The sequence below is a fragment of the Phascolarctos cinereus genome, unplaced genomic scaffold (genome assembly GCF_003287225.1).
Source record: "Phascolarctos cinereus isolate Bilbo 61053 unplaced genomic scaffold, phaCin_HiC Scaffold_5;HRSCAF=322, whole genome shotgun sequence".
NCBI lineage: Eukaryota > Metazoa > Chordata > Mammalia > Diprotodontia > Phascolarctidae > Phascolarctos > Phascolarctos cinereus.
In genome coordinates, this window is record NW_027555958.1 from 405,056,973 (window position 1) to 405,084,183 (window position 27,211).

Sequence of the window (27,211 nt, forward strand, 5' to 3'; positions counted from 1 at the left end):
CTGGTGGAGGTGAGAGGGAAAATCATATATGAGGGATGTTCCAAGAAGGGCATAATAATCCTGAAAATTCATCATAATCCTGAGAAGGGAGGTCAGAGCCTGCATGTAAAGATCATTAAAAGCCAAACATGAGTTTATAGCCAATCCTAAAGGCAATAAAGAGGTCACATGAAGCTCCTTGAGTCGGGAGTGACGTGATCAGAATCAGACTTTAGGAAAACTGGCAACTGAATGAAAGATGGTTTGCAGACCAAAGAGACTTGAAGTAGGGGAATCAAAAGGAGGCTTTTGTCAGTAGTCCAGATGACAGGGCTGCTAGGTGGCACAGTGGACAGAGAGCTGGAGTCAGGAGGTCCTGAGTTCAAATCCGACCTCAGACACTACTAGCTGTGTGACCCTGTTTGCCTCAGTTTCCTCATGTGTAAAATGAGCTGGAGAAGGAAATGGCAAACCACTCCAGTATCTCTGCCAAGAAAAACCCAAATGGGGTCATAAAGATTCAGATATGACTGAAACCACTGAATAACAATATCTATCTATCTATCTATCTATCTATCTATCTACCTATCTATCTATCTATCTATCTATCTATCTATCTATCTATCTATCTACCTATCTACACGTCATCTCCTCCATTCTACTATGAGCTACTTGTGAAGAGGACCTAGGATGAAGTGAATGGAGAAAAGGAAATGGATGTGAATGATATTGTAGAGATTTGCCAACTGGTTGGATGCACAAGGTGGGAAAGAGTGATGAGTTGAGTATGACTCCTAGGTTGAGGATCCCAGAAGGATGGGATGCCTAAGGTAGAAACAGAGAAGTCTGGAATAATTGTGGGGATACCTATGGGACATGTAGTCTTCTTTAATATCTCCCCGTGGGTAAACTTAGAACTCAAACAGCATTTTACTTTCAATACTTTATTTGTAACTGTATGGTAATTGCAATATTTCATAATAGAGTATATTTAGTCCTGCGTTGGTGTCATCTTCTTACTAGACTATCGCGTCTTCTATGGCAGGATTGTATGATCTAACCTTTGGATGAGGGAGTGGACTCTCTGACAACAGTTGACAATTCAATTAAATAAACATTTATTATGGGTTAAAGTGTAAGGTTTAGATCTAAGGTGCTTTAAGAGAGATGTCCTGCCTGAGTTCAAATCCTGCCTCAGACACTACTTACTAGCTGTGGGGCCTTGGGTAAGCCACTTAACCCTGACTGCCAAAAAGAAGACCAATCAGAAGATGAAGAAGAAGAAGAAGAAGAAGAAGAAGAAGAAGAAGAGAAGAAGAAGAAGAAGAAGAAGAAGAAGTATCCTGTCCTCAAAGAGCTTATAGTCTAGTGGTGGTCTTAGGGGATATTAGGATAACTTTTTTTTTTTTGGTTAGGCAATGGGGTTAAGTGACTTGCCCAGGGTAAGTGTTATGTGTCTGAGGCCGGATGTGAACTCAGGTCCTCCTGAATCCAGGGCCTGTGCTCTATTCACTGTGCCACCTAGCTGCCCCAGTATAACATTTTCAAGCTGAAAAAGATCTTAGATGCCACGTACATTTTACAGATGTAGAAATGGAGGTTGAGGAAAATGACTTGCTCAAGGTCATAGAATTTCTGAGCATTAGAAATGGAATTTGACCCCAATTCCTTTGTTTCCAGAACTAGGCCTCTTTTTATTTCACTATGTTGTTTTCTAGCAGAGGTAGCTAAATGTTCCTTAAGATACTAATTCCAATAGAAAAAATATACAATTGCAATTATTACATAATTATAATTGGGGAGTAAAATTGCATCATAGTAATACTTTATTGAACATCTATTGTACACAGTGCTGTACTGGACGGCATATTAGGGTAAATATTGGCCTGCCCTTTAGGAATCCATCCTTGTGTTTCTCTGAAAACAGATTTATTTACTATAGAAAAGAGAAAGTCCAAGAAATCAAATACGATTAGGGAGGTCAGGTAGTCCTATAATGAGAGCAGAAATCAGAGTCCAAATACCAGGAGCCAACTATTGTTTACTTTCCAGAAATCACAGCTTTTTTTTTTTTAAATCTTTGATTTCTTTCTCAGTCCTCTGTAGCTCCTGAACATATGATAGGGGCGATGAAATAAAATTTGCTTTCTCAATATCTGGGGTCACACATTCAAATGGGCACTTTTATCTTTCTCAGGCATTTTAATTACAGTGATTGTTGGCCAATTCACTATTTGGGCATCTTCCCAAGGACGCATTAAAACCTCATGTTCCTTGTAGCTATTACAAAAAGCATAATGGTTTCTGTCAGCCCTAGGTCCTAGCATTAAGGTCTTTGGTAATTTCTAGGGCAGGGAAGTTAGACAATGATCACAATAAAGAGGTGAAAGCTCTGAGGGCTCCAAGTTTTAGGCTTAATTTTGATTCTGGAAGGGGAGTTGGGGTCCTTCTTGCTCCCCATTGCACTTTCAGATTCTCTCTTTGCTGCCATAACTCGGCAAACTATTCTCCTTTTAAATTCACTCTATTAATTTTTTTTGATCCGTACTGATTATGGTCTACCTGTTCCCCAGTAATCTTCCCTTATTTCTCGAGGAGTTGAGCACCTGGCTCAGTGTCTTTCTCTTCTTTTCAATTCCTACCCTTACACTAGATGATTTCAACATTCCCCTCTTCCCCAAAACCCTTGACCTGCTCCTCTACTTCACCTTAGCCATGCACAAGGATGGTTGTTGATTTCACCATCATTCCACCTCCTTTTCCTATCATTTTATCTCTCCCTATGCTTCATCCTTCTTCAACCTATCCTTTGCCATCATTGGACTTCCTATCCCTCACCCCTCAATGCTTTCTCAAGCCATTATCCCTACTCTCAATTTCTATCCTTTAAAAAAATTTTTAACAAAGATTTATTAAGCACTTACTACATGTCAGGCACTGTGCTAAGTGCTGGGGATACAGATATGTAAAAAAGGAAGATAAGCCCCTATTCTCAGGGAACTTTGCAATCAAATGGGGGAAGATACATGAAAGGAAGCTGAAAGTGGGATTGGGGAGTGAGGATACCAGACACGGGGCATGATGGAGAAGTCAGAGAAGTCCCGGAGAGGTGCAGCTAGGTGAGAAATGAGATGTTCTGACCTGAATTCCCTCCTTAAATGAAGGTTTTAGAGTTCATGGATCTACCCCTACATCAGAGGAGCAGAGAGTAGTAATGAGGCAGAGGACCACAGCTCTTCTCACGGGTGAGAATTTGGTGAGGTTGATGAAGTCTCTCTATCCACCAGTTCTTTCCCTCTTTTGAAAGTTATTGCTCCCAGCCCTGCTTGTGAACCGGTGTTGGGGGAGGCTCTGGTGGGGAAGTAGACACCAAGTCTGAAGCTTTCTGTATCACCTGCTCTTTGTCAGGTACTCCTACCTGCGAAATGAAAGGTGCATGCTGAGGTGGACTTATCTGAATTGTCTTAAAGTTACCTATAAAAGCTGGCCCCGCCTTGAAGCCATTGCTCATCTTCAGTGATCAGCCCATCAATATGGTGCCACCTTGATGTACTTATGATAAAATCTTTTAAATTCTCTTTCCTTGAGTTTTGCTTCAGGACGAAAAGCCCAAATGAAGAATTTTCCTTTCAACTTCTCCTTCCTTTAAATGTGTGTTTCTCCTAAAAAACTTTCACTAGGTTCTACCATCCCCTCAGGTATGATCTTATATCTCTTCTCTTTTGTGGAGACAGACTTAAAAAAAGTTATCTGTTTTGGGCAGGGGGGCAACTAGGTGGTGCAGTGGATAGAGCACCAGCTCTGGAGTCAGGAGCAGCTGAGTTCAAATCTGGCCTCAGACACTTGACAATTACTAGCTGTGTGACCCTGGGAAAGTCACTTAACCCTGTTGCTTAGTCAAAAAAAAAAAGCTACCTATTTTAGCATGTAATTTGGGAAAAATAAAATATTGCATATATAGTTATCTATACTCAATTGCCTTTGCCTCCTTCCCTTTCACTCGTTCATTTATCCTTTGCAGTCCAGCTTCCATCTCATCACACAACTGAAACTTCTTTCTCTAAAGTTACCAATGATTCCCAAATTTGATGTTTAGTTTTTTTCCCCTTCTTATTCCTCATTTTTCTTGACCTCTCTGCAACATTGGACACTGTCAATTACTCCCTCCTCTTCAATACTCTTTTCTCTCTGTCCTCTTCTGGCTCTCCTCTTCGCTGCCTGACTGCTACTTTTCAGTCTCCTTAGCTGCTTTTTTTTTATCCACATCATGTTCTCTAAAAACAGGTATTCCTGAAGTTTCTATTCTATGTCCTTTTCTCTCTAGATGATGTCTTAGCTCCCATGGGTTCAATGATCACTTTTATGGAGATGATTCTGAGGTTTGTATATCCAGCTCCAGTCTCACTTCTGAGTTCTAGTTCCACGTCAACAGCTATCTATTTTACATTCCAAACTGGATGTCCTGGTGATGTCTCAAACTCAACATGTCAAGTACAGAAGAACTCATTCTCTTTTTCCTCAAAACCACTCCTTTACTGAACTTCACCGTTCCCACATCATCATTACCCTAATCTCCCAGATTTGTAACCTTTGTATTATCCTGGACTCCTTATTCTCTATTACCCCAGGTATCCAATCAATTGCCAAATCTTGCAGATTTTGACTCCACATCTCTCACATCCAGCCCTTCCTCTTTCATCCTGTAGCTACCTTAGTCTAAGCCCTCTTCACCTCTTACCTAGACCAGAGAAACAGATCCTGGGGGCAGTGTATTGATTGAGAAAACTTCAAATTAACATAATCAATTTTGTACTGTATTTTTATTTATTTTGTTAAGAATTTCCCAATTATATTTTAATCTTGTGTATGCAGGTTTCAGGCAGGAGTGTTTTTGGGGGGCAACTCTGACCTATGCTATTGTAATGGACTCTTCATTGGCCTCCCTGCCTCCAATCTATTTCTTTTTCCAAGCTATCCTCCATGCAATGGCCAAAGTGAATTTCCTTAGGAACAGATCTGATCATGTCACTTCCCTGCTCAACAAACTCCAGGTCTCCCTAAAATCCCTTTTCCCTCTTGCATCTAGGACAAATTGCCTGTCTAGAGGTTTTTTTTTTTTTATCCCTTGAGAATCTGGCCCCAACTTCTTTCTGGTCTTACTGCCCTTCCCACACCTAACCAAAAGGTCCCTCTTTCTAGTCTTCTCTTACATGTCACTCCATCTCCTGCAGAGCCTTTGTAATGGCTCTTCTCTAGTCTTGAAATGGACTCAGTGCTCACCTCCACCTTATAAAATTCTTCATTTCCTTCAGGTTGAAGATTAAAGCCAGCTTTCTACATGAAGCCTTTTTGGATTCCCCCCACCTCAACTGCTAGGGCCCTAAACTTTACCTTGTGTTTATTTTGTATTTGTACGCAATTGAAGCTTATAAGTTTTAATAAGCTTATTATGCTTTTAGGGCTTAAAACTGCACTAAGACTTTTGGGACACCTTGTAAACTTATATGTATATGGACCATCCCCCAACAGAATGTTCCTTGAAATTTTTTTTTGTCTTGTGTCCACAGCACCTAGCGTAGAGATCGGCACATAGGTGTTCAATACATTTTTTTTTTGGTTCAGTCATTTCAGTCACGTCTGACTCTTCATGACCCTGTTTGAGGTTTTCTTGGCAAAGATATTGAAATGGTTTGCCGTTTCCTTCTCCAGCTCATTTTACAGATGAAGAAACTGAGGCAAACAGGGGTGATTGACTTGCCCGGGTCACACAGTTAGTAAGTGTTTGAGGCAGATTTGAACTCAGGAAGATGAGTTTTCCTACAATTTATCTACTTCACCATCTCGTTGCCCCCTCACCTAGCTAATTAATTGATTGAATTTAGGCCTCCTTTTCTGGATGTCATGGAATCTCTAGAGTTCGTTCCTTTTCCCTTTAATTTTTTCAGTATTAAAGAGAACAAAGCTGTTTTTAAGGGAATAAACCCATGTTCCAAGACACAAGATTTGATTTGAAGAAGGAAGGGGCTATAATTATCTTAATTTGGAGACTGGCATAACATCATGCATGTTAGGTAGTCTGTAAATCTCCCTCAAGGCTCATTGCCAAGCCCTGGGGAGTCCTTAAAGGGCTGGGAGGAGACAGGGTATTGTTTATTATGAAATAGAGATTTCTCCTGTAGGGCAAGAAGCAAAAGGTGCCCTGAGTCATCTCTTCCCACATAGTATACAATCTTAGGAAGTGTCTGGTATTTTTGGGTATGCTTCAGGAAGAGAACCACTGCAAATCAAGTGCTTCAGCTCTGTCAAAATTGAAGACACTTGTATGGAAGATACATTTGGTTTCTTGACAGTTTAGGGTTCTCCCACACTGGGCAACAAAGGATTATGGGACTTTAGGTTGCTGTTAGATTCCCAGGTCACTGGTGGTTTGCCTGAGTTCTCCTAGCAGCCAGGGCCTGTGGTTCCAAACCTTCATTTGAGGGACAAGGGTAACTATGTCAATAATAATTACATTTTTATAATGTTTCATGGTTTAAAAGCATATTGACTTGGAAAACTACAAATTAACATTACTGATTTTGTATTATGTTTTTATTTTGTGAAACATTTTACAATTGCATTTTAATCTGGTTCATCAACAGACATAGACAGTTCAAACATTACACTTCAATGAAGTGCATGATTTCATTGGGCCAGATTCTCCTTCCAAAGAATGTAAGCTGTCAGCCTCTCCTTGTCTTGGCAGTTTTCATGAGTTTCTTTGGTCCTAAATTTTTCAGCATCTGGTGAAAAATCATCATTAGCTGGTGATGGTCCAGTCTGAACTTAATTAGATTGGTCCTTGGGCATCACTTTGGGAGGAAGAATCTGTTGTGGAAAGAGTGCTAGCTTTTGACTCCGCTACTTATTGCTTTCACTAACTTGGGTGATTTACTTAACCTCTGTGGGCCTCACTTCTAAAATGAAGGAGTTGGACAATAAACAAATTAACAAAAAGCCTTTATTAAGTACTTAGCAGCTCCTCAACCTAAGTGTTGGGGATACAAATACAAAAGCAAACATAATCCCTGCCCTCACAAGAGTTTACATTCTTTTTTTTTTTTTAAGGCAATTGGGGTTAAGTGACTTACCCAGGATCACACAGCTAGTAAGTGTCAAGTGTTTGGTCTGAGGCCGGATTTGAACTCAGGTCCTCCTGACTTCAGGGACGGTGCTCTATCCACTGCCTCCGGAGTTTATATTCTAAAACACATAAAGGAATGGTGGTGGCCATTTTGGTGGAAATTTTGGTCTAGGACTCACAGGACAACGAGTGAGAGGCCCCGGTGGGAATGAATTGACACACCCCATCCAGGAACAAGTGCAGAGTTGATTTGATCATGGTTCATTGTTCCTGAACTGGAGTGGGTGGGAGGAGGCAGAAAAGGGCAATGAGTCAATTGGTGAAGAGGCTGTGGAGGATGTGACAGACAGGAGGGAATGAAGTGAAACCTAGATGCAGCTCTGAAATAGTGGCTGGGAGAAACAGTTACCAACCAAGACAGCAGGGCCCCTGGATGGAAATACTTGAAGGGCATGGTCTCTGGTGAGGGTGTCTAGGTAGAAAGTGGCAGAAGAGGCTGTAGATGAGATGATGGCCAGAGAGAAGGAAATGAAATGCAGCTTGGCTATGACTTTTTTTTTTCCTTTTGTTTTTGGCTAGGCAATGGGGTTAAGTGACTTGCCCAAGGTCACACAGCTAGTAAGTGTTATGTGTCTGAGGTCTGATTTGAACTCGGGTCCTCCTGAATCCAGGGCTCGTGCTCTGTCCACTGTGCCACCTAGCTTTTGGTGGAACCTGACTTTTTTGAAATAGTGGTCTGGGAGAGACTATTCAAGTAGAACCCCAAGGAAGAAGTTCTTTCACAGATGTTTCTGATTTCTCACTAGGAAGGTTTGGAGGAGGTGGCTGGAGAGGAGGAACTAAGTGGGCTGTTAAAGACCTTATTGCTCTAAATTTATACTCTTATACTCAAAGGGTTTCCAGTTTGGTGAGACCAGTCAGAGTCTACCGTCTGCTAGAATAAGTTGCAAGAACCTAAGGTCATTTCCATACCGTGATGACATATTTGAGCAATACTAGACTAAATGGTATTGCCACCACAAATATTTAAAAAAAATTTTATGCTTCAGAAAACTGAGCCACAGCTCAGTAAAGTAGTCCAAGGTTGCACAGGTAAGAACTTGTGGAGCTATGGCACAAACTCACATTGTCTGACTCCAACTTCTGTGTTCTTGATGCCAGAGGTGTCAAAAATGAGGCACGTGGGCTGCATGCCACCCACAATACTCCTGAGTGTGGCCTGAACCAGATTCACATGTGATTGGGAAATATTTAATAGAGCAAATAAAACTACAATAAAATAGATAATATTAATATTTAGTTTTTTAAGTCAATATGAGGCTTGTAGGGATCCTTATGGGTTAGTAGCTCCTATTTCTATTTGAGTTTGAGTGGCATAGTGGGAATAGGTATATTAATTTAGGGTGAACAACTCCATTTTGTTTTAAGTTTCCATTTTGTGACTGAGTTGTTGTTATGCAAGCTTTTTTCCTAGAATAAGAGAAGTACTTGAGTTTGTCAATGATATGTGTGTGTTCTCCAAATTTGGTATACGATTTTTAATGATGTATATATCCTCCAAATCTGGTAAACAACTGATAGGCAAGGACTTTTACTTCTTTTTGTATCCCTGTCACTTAACACAGTGCCTGGCAGTAGTAAGTGCCTGTTAAATGTTTATCGATTGATTGATTAGAGACTAGGAAACTAAAACTTTGATAATTAGTTTCCTTTCAGGTAAGCTTAGGTAATCATGGTTTCAAATAACCAATCAGAACTTGTAAATACCCTTACCCTTAGCCAGCATTATATCATATTCTTATTGAGGACTTGCCCAAATGGGAATGAGCACCTCTTAAGGAGACAACTTATTAAGAGACCTTTAGGAATCAGGTTAGTTATTTAGTCTTAATACGATGTTGATATTTATATTGTTGAATAGTCAATAAAGTTTGATTATGTGCATTGATGAATACAAATTTTATTAGAGTACTGTCAGTACTAATAAGCATACATAACCATGAATCAGTTTTATGTGTGCACCGTGTGTTACAAGAAATGTTTTTTTGGAACCTCGTTTTAGAGCCATGAGGGTGGCAGAGAAGTTCGAGTTAATCTATTTTCTTAAACTTTAAGAAAAACAAAGGGGAAGTGACTTATTTTATACTTTGTCATTTTAGGAGGAAAAAAGAATATCAAAAAGTAGCCAGCTGGTCATTTTGACCAGTTAAGGGGCAGGAAGGCAAAAAAAAAAAAACCACAACAAAACCCAAACAAACCAAAACAAACAAAAAAAAAACACAACCCCAAATCACCAAAAAACAACCAGACTAAAAATCCCTTCCTAAACGTAGAAGCTGTGTTTGTGATCACCTGCCTCTTTACCAGTTTTTCTTGAATCATTTCCTTAATATCAATCCATAAACTACAAGGGTGGTAAAGTGCTGCCCAAGTACCTCCTTTGTGAGGTGCTGATTGAGCCCATAAACCAATCAGCCGTTCTATAACTGCTGATGTCTTCTGTGAGCTCAACACTCTTCTAGGGGCCGTAGGGGATATGGAACGATAAGAAATCATAGAATCTCAGATTTGGAAGAGAGCTAAGAGCCATTCGGTCCAGCCTATACCTGAACAAGAACCCTCTTTCCAATAACAACGCCAACAACATAATAGCTGGCACTTTAAAGTTTACAAAGCATTTTACTATATGTTACCTCATTTGATAAACTCCCATGACTTTGCTCAAATTCTTCCAGGGAAGAACATTTTTTTTTTAATAAGTCAGTCAACAAGCATCTATTAAGTGCTTACTATGTACCAGGAATTGTGCTAAGTGTTGGGGACACAAAGAAAGGCAAAAACACCACTCCTGTCATCAAGGAACTCACATTTTAATGGTGGAGACAACATGCAAATAACTATGTACATCTAAGAAGTAAGAGGTAATCTCAGAGGACCAAGGAGGAGGGATTGGAAAGGCCTCGTTCAGAGGGTGGAATTTGAGAAGAGTATTGAAGGAAGTTAGGGAAGCCAGGAGGTGAAGAAGAGAACGGAGAGCATTCTAGTAATGGAGGCCATCCACTGCCAATGCATGAAGTCAGGAGATGAAGAATCCTCAGTCTGTAAGCATCTTCCTATGCCAGGCAGGAAGGCAAAAAGACAGTCTGTTCTCAAAGAGCTCACAGTCTGATGGGGTAGACAACATGGATACAACTACGTATAAATAAAACATACACAGGAAATACTGGGAATAATCAACAGAGGGAAGAGACTAGCATTAAGAGAATCAAGAAAGGCTTCTTGTAGAAGGTGAGATTTTAATTGGAATCTTAAGGAAACCAGAAAAGATGGGAGGCAGAGATGAGGAAGGAGAACATTCCAGGCATTGGGGGCATAGTCAGTGAAAATACCTGGAATGTGGAGATAGAGTGTCTTATTGCAAGAAAACAGCAAGGAAGCTAGTATCACTGGATGGTGCTCGCTCTCTCTCTCTCTCTCTCTCTCTCTGTCTCTCTGTAATTTGTAAAGAGACTAGAAAGATAGGAGAGGGCCAGGTTATGAAGAGTTTTGAACATCAGATAGAAGATTTTATATTTGATCCTGGAGGAGATAGAGATCCCTAGAATTTATTGAATGGAGGTGGGGATGGGAGATGACATGATCAGATCTGTGCTTTAGGAAGATTAATTTGACAAGTGAGTAGAGAAAGAAATAGAGAGGGGGAGACTTGAAGCAGGGAGACCAACTGGCAAGCTATTTCAATAGTCTGGTGTGGGGTGATAAGGGCTTACACCAGGGCAGCGGCAGTGTCAGCAGAGAGAATGGGGTGTGTAAGTATAAGACAGATATTATGCAGGTAGAGTCGACAGTACTTAGTGACGGATCCAATATGGTAGGGGAGGGGACTAAAGAAAGTGAGGAGTTGAGGATGTCACTTAGACTGTGAGTCTGGTGGCAGCTAAAATGGTTGGTATCCTTGATAGTAAAATAGGGAAGTTCAAATAGAAAGACTTATAGGAGAAGGTTAGAGTTCAATTCTGAACCCTTTAAATTTAAGATATTTTTGGGACATCCTATTAGAGGTGTCTGTATGCAGTTGGAGATGCAAGCCTTGGAGGTCGGGAGAAAGATTAGGGATGGCTAAAGTACATTTGAGAATCATCTCTATAGACATGATAATTGAAACCATGGGAGCTGATGAGATCACCAAGTGAAATAGTGTGGTGGGAGAAGAGAAGAGGGCCCAAGACATCACTTATCTTCAGTGAGTTCTTTAAAAAGAACAGCAAATAGGGCAGTGTAGCTGGTTTTAAAGAGTTCGTGGAAGGGAGTCAAGACTAATAAGAATGGAAATATAGAAAAGGCCAGGTTGTGAAGGGCTCTAAATGACAAACGGAGGACTTTAGATTTGTGGAGTTTCTTGACTAGGGGGATGGCATGGCCAGACCAACTTAGCTGGTTACATTTTTGGGTGGTACTGGTGACACATCCCTCCTCCAACTGTATGGACTGCTTTTTCTCAATCTCCTTTGCTGGATCTTTGTTCAGGTTCTACCCACTAACATTGAGTGTCCCTCAAGACTCTGTCCTGGGCCCTCTTTTCTCCCTCTGTACTGGTTCACTTGGTGATCTCTCCTCAGCTCTCATGGATTCAATTATCATCTCTATTTAGATCATTCTCAGATCCATTTATCCAACCCCAATCTCTTTGTTGATCTTCATTTTTCTGACCTCTAGATGTCCAGTAGTGCCCAGTGGACATCTTGAGCTGGGATATCTCATGGACATCTTAAACTAAACATGTCCAAACCTGAATTCATGATCTCCCCCCCCCCAGGTTCTCTAACTTTTCTATTTAGTGTTGAAGGCCCCACAATTCTCCCAGTCCTTTCATTAACCTAGGTTCACAACCTAGAGATCATCTTTGACTGCTCATTATCTCTCAATCTCCCCCTGCCCCATATCCAATCAGTTACAAAGTTCTGCTGAGTCTTTCTTTGCAATATCTCTTGTATATACCTCCTCTCCTCAGACACTATCAACCTCCTTAGGAAGGCCCTTACTTTACCCCTGGAGTTTTGTAATAGCCTTCTGGTATGTCCCCCACTCTCCTGTCAAAATGATCTTCCTAAAGTATAGGTCTGACCATGTTGCTCCTCTTTTCAGTAAACTCCAGGGGCTCCTTATTACCACCACGATCAAATATAAAATCCTGTTCAGCCCTTCATGACCTAATCCCATCCTACTTTTCCAATCATCTTACATCTTATGCCTCCTCAGCCCCAACCACCTAATGTACTATGTGATCCAGTGACAATGACTTCCTGGCTGTTCCTTGAATAAGACATTCCATCTCCTGACTGTGGACATTTTCACTGGTTGCTCCTATGCCTGGAGCACTCTCCCTTCTTGTCTCTACCTCTGGTTTCCTGGCCTTCTTTCAGGTCTCAGGTAAAATCCAACCTTCTGCAAGAAGCCTTTCCCAGTGCTCCTTACTGTCAGTGACTTCCTTCTATTGATTATCTTCAATTTATCCTGTCTGTATATTGTTTATACATAAAAAAATGTATATACATATGCATTATACTTAGTTTGCATGTTGTCTCTCCTGTTAGACTCTGAGCTCATGACCGCAGGAACTGTTTTTTGCTTTTCTTTGTATCCCCAACAACAATTAGCATAGTACCCAGCACATAGTAGGCTCTTAATAAATGCTTTGACTTGACTAATATCAAACTGAAATTGTCCTCTTTGCTACTTCCAACTATTGGGTTCTGCTCCCTGGGACTAAAGAGAATAAGTCCAGTCCCTTCATCCATGTGACAGCCCTTTATAAGAAGGAAGCTGTAATAGCTCCTCTAAGTCTTGGTGAAACATTTTATTCCTTCAGCTAGCTGTCACACAGTATACTCTAGAGGCCCTAACGTTCTTCAGTCAATCAATCAATCAATCAATCAAAGCTTCACTCTCACACATAGTAAGCCCTTAATAAATAACAATTCATTAAACACCTACCAAGGGCAGCTAGGTGGTACAGTGGACCGGGTGCTGGACCTGGAGTCAGGAAGACTCATCTTTATGAGTTCAAATTCAACCTCAGCTTATTAGTTGTGTGAACTTGGGCAAGTCACTTAACTGTGTTTGCCTCGGTTTTCTCATCTAGCAAATGAGTTGGAGAAGGAAATGGCAAACCACTCCAGTATCTTTGCCAAGAAAACCCCAAATGGGGTCATAAAAAGTCAGACATGACTGAAAAATGACCCCCCACACACACACACACACACACACACACACACACACACACACACACGCATCTACTATATGCCTAACACTTTGCTGAGTTCTTAGGATACAAAGATAAGTGCGAAAGAATCCTTGCATTCAAGAAACTTATAATCTACATTGGGTAGACAACATGTATATATCCACAGCTGTAAACTAAATAGATACAAGGTAGTTTTTTGGGAAAGGAATGATCATTTGTGGGGGGGCTTAAGAAAAGTTTCATGTAATAAGTGGCATTTGAGGCTGAACCCTGAAGGAAACTAGTAAATTTGAATGGGAGGTGAGGAGGGAATGGTACAGAAGGGCTGTAGCCATCTTCCACCTCTATCCCTTTGTAATAGAAAAGTAAGAAGTCCCTGCTCTTAAGAAGCTCCATTCTAATAGAGACAGCCTATATGAAGGTTTCAGCTATAAGTCAGATGGAAAAGGCTTGTGGTCCTAAGGGTGCAACAGCAAAGCAGATGATAATATGTCCTCTTCAATATCATTTCCACTGATAAATTCATATCAATTTCTGATGTTGAACTGTTTTCCAATACCAAGGACTTTGGTGGCAAGAACTTTCTTTTTGAGTCTTCAGGAGGAATATTGAGAAGATAAGTTTGACAGAACTATAGTATCCATTAAAGACAATGATGTGTAATAAGACTGGAAAGATTGGTTGAGGTGAGATTGTTAAAAGCTTAAAACACCAAACTGGGGGGTTTGTATTTGACCTTGGAGATCATAGAGATCTGTTGGAATTTATTGAATGTGGGAGTCACATGATCAGACTTGTGCTATAGGAAATCAGCTCTTAGGAGGATGGATTGGAGTGGGGAGATACTTGTATCTGGGAGATCAACCAGAGATATTGTAGTAGTCCAGGCTAGAGATGATGAAGATCTGTTTTGTCTGGAACTGAACTTGATACTCCAGTTGTGGTCTGACCACGGCAGACTCTCTCTCTCTCTCTCTCTCTCCTCTCTCTCTCTCTCTCTCTCTCTCTCCCCCTCTCTCCCCTCTCTCCCCTCTCTCTTCTCTCTCTCTCTCTCTCTCTCTCTCCTCTCTCTCTCTCTCTCTCTCTCTCTCTCTCTCTCTCTCCCTCTCTCTCTCTCTCTCCCCTCTCTCCTCTCTCTCTCCTCTCCTCCCCTCTCTTCTCCCCCTCTCTCCCCTCTCTCCTCTCTCCCCTCTCTCCCTCTCTCTCTCTCTCTCTCTCTCTCTCTCTCTCTCTCTCTCTCTCTCTCTCTCTCTCTCTCTCTCTCTCAATATATATAGATTCAGGTATATAGATCTACATTTTATCTCTACATAGATATAAATAGATATAGGTACATCTCTATCTATCTGTCCATCTATCTATCTATCTCACGGTAGGCGCTATTTCTTTACCAATCTCATAGTCCTGGGCACTATGACTCTCTTAACGGAGTCTAAAATCACATTAACTTTCACAGATACTATATTACATTGTTGACTTAGTCAATAAACATTTATAAATGCCTACTATGTGCCAGCACTGTTCTAAGTGCTCGAGATACACAGACAGTTCCTGCCCTCAAGGAATTTACAATCTAATGGGGGAGATAACATATATACTACTGTGTATAAGTGAGCTATATATAGAATTAAATTAGAAGTTATTAAGAGAGGGAAGGCACTAGAATTAAGAGGGATTGGGAAAGGCTTCCTGTAGAAGGTGGGTTTTTGTTAGGACTTGAAGGAAGCAAGGGAAACCAGGGGGTAGAGATAAGGAGGGAGAGCATTCCAGGTGTAGAGGACAGCGAGAGCTGAGAAGGAGTGTTTTATTCATGGAACAGCAAGGAAACCAGTGTCGCTGGATCTAGGAAATACACAGGGGAGTAAAGTGTAAGATGACTGGAAAGGTAGTTGGGAGTGGGGTGGGGAAGGGGAAAATATGCTATAAAGGACTTTGGATACCAAACAGAGGATTTTGTATCTGATCCTGGAGGTAGTAGGGAGTCATTGGAGTTTGCTGCGTAAGGGAGTGACTTAGTGAAAAACAAGCATTTATGATAAACTTCTACTCTGTGCCAGACATAGTACTAAGTTCTTTCCAAAAAATATATCATGGGGCAGGTAGGTGGTGCAACAGATAGAACACAGGCCCTGGAGTCAGGAGGATCTGAGTTCAAATACGGCCTCAGAAGCTTACTAACTGTGTGATGATGGGCAAGTCACTTAATCTCTGTCTGGGTTTCCTCAAATATAAAATGGGAATAATAATAACATCTCCTAGTGAATTTATCCATGTTTCCACCTATCTGCCCCTAAAAGGCAAAACCAATTCCTGTCTTCAAAGGAGCCCATTTCATAATGGAGCAGGGGTATGCTGGAGCCCATTGGCAGGAGAGTCAAGATTCAAACCCAGGTCCTCTTACTACAGATGCATCAGTATAATTTCTCCCTTGTCTATATACTTATTACAGGAGGGTGCTGGAACCAATGCTGATGCTCTGGAGAGCCCAGTGTGAAATTTTCAGCATGAATATTTGCACCTTGGAAATCAGTGAATGCTAACATCAGAGCCTGATGTATCACATTGAATGTCTAAACTTAAGAAAGTCACGATGAAAATGTTAATAATGTAAAATACTTTTTAAAGTATGTTCTCATATTTTTCCCCCCAGGAAGAACCAGTTGGTTAACATTTTGCAGCATACCTCTGTAATAGGGAGAAAATATGTAAATCATTGGGTACAAATAAGATAGAGTATATGAGCAAATGAGCTATTATTTATAAAGTGCTTGGCACATAGTAAACGCTATATACATGTTATTGTTTTATGATAATAATGATAATCCTTATTAGTAGTAATCTCAGAGAGTAAGGCACTAGCACTTGGTGGGGAAGTAAGCAGGAAGGCTTCCTGCAGAAGTTGAGGTTTGAATTAAGTCTAGAAGGAAGCCCAGGCACCTGAAGGAAAGGAAAGGGCATATTCAGCCAGTGCAGAGACATGGAATTGGAAAGTAGAATATCTTCTCTGAAGTACAACAAATAGCAATATTGGATGGTTTGTAGGAGAGTTTGGTATTAGAATATTGGAAAGGCAGGAAGGTGCCAGGTTGTAGAAGGTTCTAAAAACCAAGCATAGGATTTTATATTTGATCCTGGAGGTGATTGGAAGACATTGGAATTTATTGAATAGAGGAGTGACATGGTCATGTGTATGTTTTCGGAACATCGCTTTGGCAGCTGAAAAGAGAAAGGGAAATTGATTCCCTGCCAGCAGCATTGCTCCTCCTTCTTTGGTTTTGACTTTTCTAGAAAGCCACAAATTAACACTGTTGCATTGTTGTTCAATTGTTTCCGTCATGTCTGACTCTTTATGACCCTGTTTTGGGATTTTCTTGGCAAAGATAGTGGAGTGGTTTGCCATTTCCTTCTCCAGCTCATTTTATAGATGAGGAAACTGAGGCAAACAGAGTAGAGTGACTTGCCCAGAGTCACATAGCTAACAAGTGTCTGAGGCCAGATTTGAATTCAGGAAGATGAGTCTTCCTGACTCCAGGCCCAGTGCTCTATGCATTGCGTGCTACCCAGCTGCCCATGTTGCATTATGTTTTATTTTGTTAAACATTTCCGAATTACATTTTAATCTGGTTCTGTGCATTCAGGAATTTTATTCCAATTAAAATCCTACTTCTACAGAGAACCTTTCCCTATCCCTCTTAGTTCTAGTGCCTTCCCTCTCTAAATGATTTCTTATTTATCCTGTATATAACTTGTTGGTCCATATTTGTTTCCTTGTTGTCTCCCCCATTAGACTGTGAGCTCCTTGAGGGCAGACACTGTCTTTTGACTCTGTGTATCCCTAGTGCTTAGCACAGTGCCTGGCACATGGTAGGCACTTATTGATTGATAATATATTTTCAATTTATTGACTGATAATATATTTTACAGTTTTGCCAGGAATCAAAGTTAAGCTCACTGACCCGTAGTGTGGAGGCTTTCCTTCCCTATTTTGAAAATGGGGACGTTAGCTCTTCTCCAGTCCTACTTTACCACTTCTGTTCTCCATTATCCTTCAAAAATCTCTCCCACGGCTCATCAATCACATCTACCCGCCTTTCTCCAGGGCCCAAGAGCAGGGGCGGGTCGACAAACTATTGCTTGAGGGCCAAATTCAGCTCACGGACTGTTTTTGTACAGTCCATGAGCTGTACAAAAATAAATAATAGTTTTTGCATTTTTATGTACGATAAAGCTTTATCTAAAAATATCGAAACCATACAGGCAATGCACCAGATCTGGCCCTTGGCCCTAGTTTGTTGACAACTGCCCTAGAACAGAGTTCCTCTTGACTAAATAACCTAGACTCATTAAGGGCAGCTTAGGACTCTCTTCTGATCTCCCTTTTTGCCTTGAGTTTCAAATTCCTATGAGCCATTTTTATTCTGTCCATTCCAGACCAAAGGCAGAGAAAACAAAAGTAAAATTAAAGGTAAACATCAGCCTTCAGTTATCATTGTCCTATCCAATCTGAGCAGTATTCCAATTCCTTTTTGGATCCTCAGACCTTCAAACAGCTAAAAACAAACACACAAACCAACCACTTGAGAGGAAATTGTCTCTGCCCTCAAGGGGCTTACTCTCTTTCGGGGAGAGAAAAACAAACACCCAAGTGAGAAAGCAGCCAATATTAGGTATGCAATTAGAGGCTGCACTAGGAAATGCTCAGTGGGTCCTAAGGTTCTAGATGAAATATACCCAAACCTGAAGTCATTGACCAAGCCTGGGGGTTTTTGTCAATGGCTAGGAATCCACATTTGAATCCATAAAGAAGCAAACAAATTTTTCTGTGTCCAGGAAAAAAAAAGTCCTTCAATTCACTTATTTTATTTTTAGTTCTTAATCTATGATTTCATTGGACAGGAAATCCCTTCTAATGCAGGCCAGCATCTGCTTTGCCACTAAAGAGAGTTGCCTGGGGGCAAGAAGAAGTTAAGTGGCCTGCCTAGAATCACACAACACTTAAGTCATCGGTAGGATTTGAACTCAGGTCTTCCAGACTCCAAACCAGCTCTCTATCTACAAATCCAGGATTGCATTTCACAGTAATACACTCATTAATATTTTAAAAAATCTGGGTTGAGATGAATACAATTCAAAAACATTTGAAAACATCCTTGAATTCATAGAAGCTTTCGTCATGATGCATTTTCTCTGAGGCCATTAGGTGGCACGGTGGATAGAGTGCTAAGCCTGGGTCAAAAAGACCTGAGTTCAAATTTGACTTCAGACACTAGCTGTGTGACCTTGGGCAAGTTACTTAACCACTGTCTCCTTCAGTTTCCTCACCTATGAAATGGGTATCAAAAAAAACCACCTACCTCGCAAGATTGTTGTGAGAAATCAAATGAGATAATATCTGTAAAGTTCTTAGTGCAGTCCCTGGTACAGAATAGATGTTTAATAATGGCTTATTCCTTTTCCAACTCCAAATACATTAGTCCAACTTCTATCATGTAGGGATGCACGAAATTTGTTTGACATTAGAAAAGACCCCTCAGACTTATAAAGGTTGGGAAGCCTTGCCCTAAACCACACACTGTAATCTTCCCGCCTTTTCAGTTCAAATGCTAATAGTTCTCACAGGTAATGCCCACATTATTGAATCATATTTTATCGTTGATCCTGGTAGATTAGGGGACAATTTGTAATCCCATGGTACTCCCAAATGGGGTCACAAAGAGTCAGACACAACTGAAACAACTGAACAGCAGCAACTCCCTTTGGGGAGACAGTGCAGATGTCTTGTTTCTTATTTTCCCAGCCTCTTGAAACAGCTTGCTTTTTCACAGATGCAAGTAATTGCTGAAAAGTTAGCTACCGAAGCTTCCATCGTTCAGTGCTGGGATCGCTTCTAGGATTTCTCAAAAGAGGAACTTCATAGCATCACAGATTTAGAGCTGCAACAGAAGTTAGAGGTCACTGAGGCTAACCTCATTTTGCAGATGAGGAAAGTGAGGCTCAGAGAAGTAAAACCATTTGTCCGTGGTCGCTCTGATGCAGTGTTTGATCTCAGGTCTTCCTGACTCCAAATTCTGTGCTCTCCCTACCATGCCAAGCTGCCCCACTTAAGAAGAAGAATATAAGAGGAGAACAAGAAAAAAGGAAGAAAAGGAATTAAAAAAGAAGATAACCAGTATGGGGGAGCTGGAGGTGGGGAGAGGACGGCAGAGAGGGGAGGGAATTGAAGGCCAAGGGAATGGAAGGAAAAAAGAGAACTTATATAACCTTCTACTGTCCAAGTAGCTCCAAGGGCGGGACAAATGTGTTAACTTATAAATCTCTGCAACACCTCTGGTAGGCAGGTAGGTGGTAAAAATGAATCCTGAAATAATAAGGTTCTATTTATATAGAACCTTTCTCCAAGGAGCTCAAATAGCTACACAGACATTATCCAATTAATCCTCACAACCTCCTTCATAAGTAGGGAAGGAGCAGTAGATGGTCCCCATTTTACAGATGGAGCATTGGAGAACAAAAAGAGGATTTTAGCTGGGGCCAGAGCCAGCTGTCTTCTCTCGCAACCAGTGCTGCACTCAACCAGGCAGCTTTTCAATCCCCTGGGAGCCCCAGGCCTCCCTGGCCCATGCTGTGTCCATTGGCCTCAGTTTGCAAACACAGTGTTGGGGTTGGAAGTGGAATCAGATGTGCTAAAAGCACAGGTCTGGTGGTGTCACTCCCCTGCTCAAGAAACTTTAGTGACTCCCTATTTCTTTTAAGATAAAATACACACTTCAGTTTTGCCTCTGTTATGGGTATCTCAAACCCCAATATATCCTTTACCAAAATATACTTTAGACATCTTAAACTCAACATGCCCAAAACTGAACTCATTATTTCCCCCCTTAAACCTTCCCCTCTTACCAATTTTCCTGTTACTGTTGAGGGCACCACCATGTTTCTTGTTCACTCAGGCTTGCCACCTTATTGTCATCCTTGACTACTCACTTCCTTGAACCACCCCCCACCCAATTTGTTGCCATGTTCTATTAATTTTATCTTTGCAGTACTTCTTGTATGTATTGACACAGCCACTGCCACAAGCCCTCATCACATACACCTGGACCATTGCAATAGCCTTCTGGTTGGTCTCCTTCTCTCAAATCTCTTCTTTTTCACTCAGCCATCAAAATAACCTGAACATGTCACGTCCCACTCAATAAATTCCAGTGGCTTCCTATTACCTGCAGGATCATATATTTGTATCTACTGTTTATGTGTTGTATTGTTTTCTCTATTAGATTGTGAGCTCTCTCCTTCCTCATTTTCACCTCCTGGCTTCCCTGGCTTCTTCAAGTCACAGCTGGTATCCCATCTTTTGCAATAAACTTTCCACAGCCCCTCTTAATTCTAGTGCTTTACCTCTATTGATCATTTTCAACTTATTCTCTCTGTATCTTATTTGTATTTACTGTTTACGTGCTGTATTGTTTTCCCTATTAGATTATAAGCTCCTTGAGAGCAGGGACTGATTTTTCCCTTTCTCTTTCTCTTCTGCACTCAGTACAGTAGGTGCTTAATAAATGTGGTTGACTCTGGTATATAACACCCTTCACAATCTGGCTGCAACCTGTCTTATGAGGCTGATTCCATGTTACTCCCCCTCACTCACTCTATATCCCAGTCAAACTGGCCTATTTGCTGTTCTTGTGTATGACATTTCATCTCTTATCTTTCTGTCTTTGCAAAGCTTGTTCCCATGATTGAAATGCTCTCCTGGAGTCCTTAGCTCAGGTCAAAGTTCCAGATTCCCCCTGTTGTTAGGCCTCTGCCCCTCAAATGCCTTTGCATTTATTTTGGATGTGCTTATCTATGCACATGTTGTCTGCCCTGTTAGCTTTTTGAGGGTAGGGATGATTTTATTGATATCCCGGTATCCTGTATGCTGGGTGCAGTGCCTACCATGTTGTTATTCAGTCCTTCAGTTGTGTCCCGGCTCTTTGTGACCCTGTGGACCACATCACACCAATGCCTTTGTGACATTTTCTTGTTAAAGATACTGAAATAGTTTGCCATTTCCTTCTCCAGTGGATGAAAGCAAACAGAGGTTAAGTAACTTGCCCAGGGTCACATAGCTCGTAAGTGCCTGAGGCTAGATTTGAACTCAGGTCTTCCTGACTCTAGGCCCAGCACTCTATGTGCTGAGCCACCTAGCAGCATCCCTCTGGCACATAGGTGCTTAATGATTGACACTAGGGATATAAAGACAAAATCGAAGAGACCCAAGTTTTTCCAGGAACCTCCATTTTTGAGGAAATGACCCATCCTTCATTTTCTAGACCTTGCCACTAGGCCTCAGCTGCCTCCTCCCTCTGGCCTGTTTCCGCCTTTTCCTGTTGGTGTGCTCTTCCTGGATCTTCCATTTTGAGGAAGGGCCGAGGACAGCTATCCTTCATTCTCAGGAGTTCACCACCATGCCTGTTCCCCCCTCCCCACACACACTCCTTTTCAGCTACCTTTTATGTTTTGTCTTACCCTGTTAGGATATAAGCTCCCTGAGGGCAGGAACTGCATTTCCTTTTTGCATGTATTTCTATCCCCAACTTTAGCATAGTGCCTGGCACATAGTAAGCACTTGTTAAATGCTCGCTGACTTGACTCAACTCTGAATGAGGTAGGGTACTAGATCTATAAGCTCACCCGAGGTAACATTTCTTGCTATGTCTCTTCTGATGCCCGGTCATTGCCAATGAGACAACTAGATGCTCGGACTGAGGATGAGCAAGCAGGAAGGTAAAAGCTGAGAGTGCTATGTGAATGGTGGGCTGAAAGTACAGGCATTTGGCGAGCAAACTCCTTTGGCCAAGTGGAATCTTTCAGTCCTGCCCTTCCTTGTGTCCTGCCTGTCTCCATGGTAATTCCAAATCATCACACTTTATGTTGATTCATGTTTCTGCCGTTACTAGGATTGTTCAGAAGTGGAGCTTGCTTTTAAAAGATTTGCAACAGAGCGTTAGCACACAGGACCAAATTGAAATCTAATACATAAATGACTGTTTTTATGAAAAGCTTTTAAATATTGTACAGTCCTGGGTGAATTTTGCCTAACTAAATGCATGTGGGCCATTTTGGATGGGCTTGTCCGTAAACCTCCTACGTCACTATGGCTTTCTAAAATATTGCATTGTGAAATCTATGCTCGCTCTATCATCCCTTTAATTACATTGGTCTGTGTGTGTGTGTGTGTGTGTGTGTGTGTGTGTGTGTGTATCTTCTGCAACAATGGCATGGATTTCCCTGGCTCTTGAGGAACTGAACCTTTCTCTGCTAGAGATACTGGGAAAACTCTCCCTCTGAAGTGCCACTGGTACCTGGGCTGTCCCAGAGGATTAGTAGCAGATATCGACTTTCTATCTTGGCCCAGTTGTTTTTGTTCAGTTGTTTCAGTCATGTCTGACTCTCTGTAACCCCATTTAAGGTTTTCTTGGCCAAGATACTGGAGGGATTTGCCATTTCCTTCTCTAGCTTATTTTACAGATGAGGAAACTGAGGCAAACAGGGTTAATGACTTGCTCAGGGTCACATAGCTAGTAAGTGTCTGAGGAAAAATTTGAACTCAGATTCTCCTGACTCCAAGGCTGGCACTCTATCCACTGCGCCACCTAGCTGCCCAGCTTGGGCCCAGAGAACTAGGCTTTCTTGGCTAACATATTGAACTTATCTTGATTCTATGGGCCACCAAAACCTTATCTTGTACTGGTAAAGTTGATTTTTATTTTGAACTTAGATATAAGACTTTACATTTATCTCTTTTAAATTTCATTTATTAGAGTCAGTCAAAAAGGCAGGAAGACCAGGGTTCAAGTACTTCCTCTGGTACATACTGACTATATCATCTTAGGCAAGTCACTTTTCCTTTCTGCTCTCCAGGTAAATTGGAAATCATGTGCCAAACTGTATTGGTATAGAGAGTTTTCCCTCTGGGAGTTCCCTATACTGGTGGAATCAAAGGTCAAAAAAACCCCAAGCATATAACTATGACACAATTGCTCAAGCAAATGAGCAAAGTGAAAAAATTCTATGTGAAATCAGTTTGTATCTTTGGAAACCAAAGTGGCTATATTTTTGTTTGAAACAAATTGTACGTATTTTGGAACTCATGTGGCACTAGAGAACTATCATATTTTGGTGACAATTCTCTTCCTATTTAGAAATGAAGTCAATAAATTTGCATTGATTTCCTGCTAGACATATGTGCATATGGCATTCTATATATCCACCTAGTAAGGCTTTGCTAATTCTGCTAATAGTCTTCTCCATGATCCATTCAAATACAAGGACGTTTTATGGCTAGTTGGTGTTTTTGCCTCAAGTTTCTCATCATTCCAGTCTATCCTCTACTTAGCTGTCACACTGAGCTTCCTAAAATGCAGGTCGGACCGTATCAACCTTCCTGGCCTCCCTCATTCAATAAATTCCAGTAGCTCCCTATCGCCTCTTGCATCAAATATAAAATCCTCCGTTTGGTTTTTAATGCCCTTCATAACCTGGCCACCCTCCCACCTTTCCAGTGTTCTTAACCCTTCCTCCTCTCCGTGTAGACCACAATCCAGAGTCATTAGACTCCTTGGTGTTCTTTGAACATAACTATTCCATTTTGCAACTCCATACATTTTCACTGGCTGTCCCCCTCTCCCTGGAACACTCACCTTCCTCCTCGATGCCTTCCCGCTTACCAGGCTTCCTTTCAGTCTCCGTTAAAAAGTCCCACCTTCTTCAGGAAGCCTTCCCCAGTCTTCCTTAATCTTAGAACTTTTTCTTTGAGACAACCCACCCAATTTATCCTGTGTCTATCTTGTTTGCACAAGTTGATCTCTCTTATTAGCCTGTGAGCTCTTTGAGAGCCGGGACTGTATTTTATTTTATTTTTTTTTCCTTTGCTTCATATCCCCAGCACTTAGCATAGTACCTGACCCACAGAAGACACTTAATAAATGTTTGTTGTTTAGCTTATTTGTCAAATTAATTGAGAGGCTTAACCATTCACTAGGAGATCTGGGTTTGAATCCTGGCTGTTAATGCTAGACAGCTGTATGAATTGTGTGAACACTTTGACCTCTATTAGCCTCACTTTTCTTGTCTATGAAATGGGACAAATAATGCTTATGTTATTCATCTCACAGAGTTGTTTTGAGGAAAGTGCTTTGGAAAGTACTTTGCAAACCCCAAAGTGAACCAGAGATATAAATGGAAACTTTTTTTCACCTAGGGTAAAACCAGGTGTTTTATTAGTACAGTACTGATATGAGATGGGTGGAATGGGTCTTGATCCCCACAAGGGCTAGGGTGAGGCCACATGTGGTCCTCTAGGTCCTCAAGGGTGGCTCTTTGACTGAATCCCAACTTCACCCTAACCCTAAATTGTTCTATGAAGTTTGGATTGCTGTTGGTAGTCCAGAACAGCACCCGACTTCTAGGGATTTCGTATGATGGTGCCAAATGCTTGAAACGTATAATTGTGTATGACCGCAATTCGACTTGTGGCATTATCTGCATTATATATAGCAAGGTGCTTCTTCACAGAATTCATCTTTACAATTTCTCTCAGTCTATTTTTTTTTTCATAGTACAGGGTCCCAGGACAGTGATCCCAAAGCCTGGAGTCTACTGGGTTATTTATTTATTTTTTAAGGAATTGATGCTTGGCTAGCAACATGACTGAAACCTGGTGACAGTGAGAAAGTAAAACCTCATCTCCTACCCCCAAGGTCCCTTTGCTGAACCGAGTGACACCATGGACATTATTAGAGCGAGACAATGAGTCACTGTAGAGACAGCAGTGGAATTTATATTTGGCCCCGTCATCAGGCAGGATCACTCTCTCTCGACAGAATGCAGGTTTTGCACGAAGAATCCTGGGGTGAAAAGTGGGCTTCTTCCAAGTCCTCACAGCACCTTTCCTTAGGGATTGCTCCCAGCTCTAGTAAGTCCCTTCCTGGTGCTTGCAGGTGGAGGTGAATGCCAGACATCTTTTTTTCAGATCGGATGTGTGCTTATAACAAGAGAACCCAAGACCAGGGAACCCAGGGAGAAAGCCAGGGAGGGTGTAGATTTGACTTGTCCTATAAGCTGGGTCTACCTAGAGCTCCTTGTTGAGTGGTCAAGGAACCTCAGAAGAGGTGTGGTGAGAAGACAGGCTAGAAAATGGGGGAGATGTCAGAACTGGGCAGAACAAAGGGGAGAGTCTCCACCTTCTGCAAATGCAAATTGCAGGATGCTGCTAGATGATGGCAGAGAAAGTGAGGTGATTTTTCACTGTGGGAAGATCCAGGTGAGAGCAGAGGGTGATAAATGAGCAGGGTTGGGCAGGTAGAGAATAGGGAAGTTTCTCATTAAGAGAAGAGCAGGGACATGGCAGGGGTTGGGGAGAGGGGAGGAGAGGGGAATGCTTATCTGCAGGGAGGAGATGGCTGAAATATGGTACCCCATGGGAATGCCTCAGGTCCGTGGGGTTCAGCTCTGGCATGAGGCGCAGTAGCAACAGGAAGGCTAGCCACCTCGTGAGGGAGTGGGAGTCAGAGGGGTTACCTGTACACCAGAGCCTTCTCTGCATTTGTCACATCACGTTAGAACTATTAAAGCACCGAATAGCCCCCTGCTCATTAGGAGGTTTGGCTTGGCCATGGTCCCTGCTGTCGGCAGCTGTCTGGGGCAAGAATTCTACGATTCCTGATCCCAGAGTAGCAACTGGCTCTCCGACTGCAGCAGAGCTCATTAAAGCCAGACCGATTGGATGCTCGATCTCCAGTTAAGTCAGGGTTGAGGTGGGGGTGGGGCATGAGGAAGAAATCCTTATATCTGAACTCCCCCTCCCCTCTCCTCCCCCACCCCCACCCACACTCCACCCCTCAAAGTCTCCTGGTACCGAGGCAAGGTTGGGATGTGTTCCTTTTCATTTAACTGAAGCCCAAGCATCTGAGAATCAGGTTAGCAAGGAGGAAGAGTGCCAGGCAGGGCTCTGATCAGGTGGGCACCTCCTTCATGCTTCCAATGAAAATGGGTGAGCAGACACCGCGTGGCAAAGCCTAGCCAAGCCACCTCCTGCTGGGTGTGGGATGCTTGAGTATTTACTGGATGTGACAAGCAGAGAGGGGGAGCTTTCATCTGTACTGCTTGCTGCCTGGCAAAAGTGGTGGGAGGGGTGTGTGTGTGTGTGTGTGTGTGTGTATGTGTGTGTGTGCACTCCCCCACCGGCATGCGTTCTTCACCCCGCCAAGGATTTGACTGCTAAGAGGTAGATTTGCTCTCTCCTCAGAGCTCCTTGACCAGCAGCTTCTCTGACCATCTGGTTGGCAAAGACCCACAAGCCATGAGGACAGGTCAAAGGCAGTGAGTATGGCTTTTCTTTCTTTCTTTTCATTCTTCACCTTCATCTGGGTGCCAATGTGCAGAGTGCATTATCCATATTTAACTAACCTATCTTTAACCTGCCTCTCTATTGAGTGCTTTCTCCCTACTGAAGCTCTCAGTGGCTCTTACCTTTTCTCTAGTCTCAGCTTTTTTCCCCCCTCATTTAACCCTTGGTTTTCTTACTCCTTGGGTGGAAGGGGGCTCTCCACCCTTCTCTTCCCCTTTGCCCTCCTATTGAATGTGGGAGGTTGGCTTCCCTGAGGCAGCCAAGAGGCTGTGTTCCCTTTGGGGGTGCTACCAAACACCTCACCTTCCCCTTTGTACCTCAGCCCACTATACTAAGATTTTGGGGTAAACTTTGGGTATCGGGACTGTGATGGCTTAGCAAAATCACTGGCTTTGGAACTAACTGGTGAGGGTAGTGAGTACATCTGTGGAAGGAAGAGGGGGCTCAGGATACTGCAATATACAGATTCTCACTG

The 27,211-nt window shown here is 42.0% G+C and overlaps 1 protein-coding gene across 1 annotated transcript in view; it reads left to right on the plus strand.

Moving 5' to 3' along the window:
- The window catches only part of RGS8 (regulator of G protein signaling 8), a 70,109-nt gene that overhangs the window by 4,435 nt on the left and 38,463 nt on the right, over positions 1-27,211 (plus strand). The window contains 1 exon segment of the mRNA XM_020984366.2: positions 26,635-26,708. Within this exon segment, the coding sequence (XP_020840025.1) occupies positions 26,635-26,708 (74 nt within the window).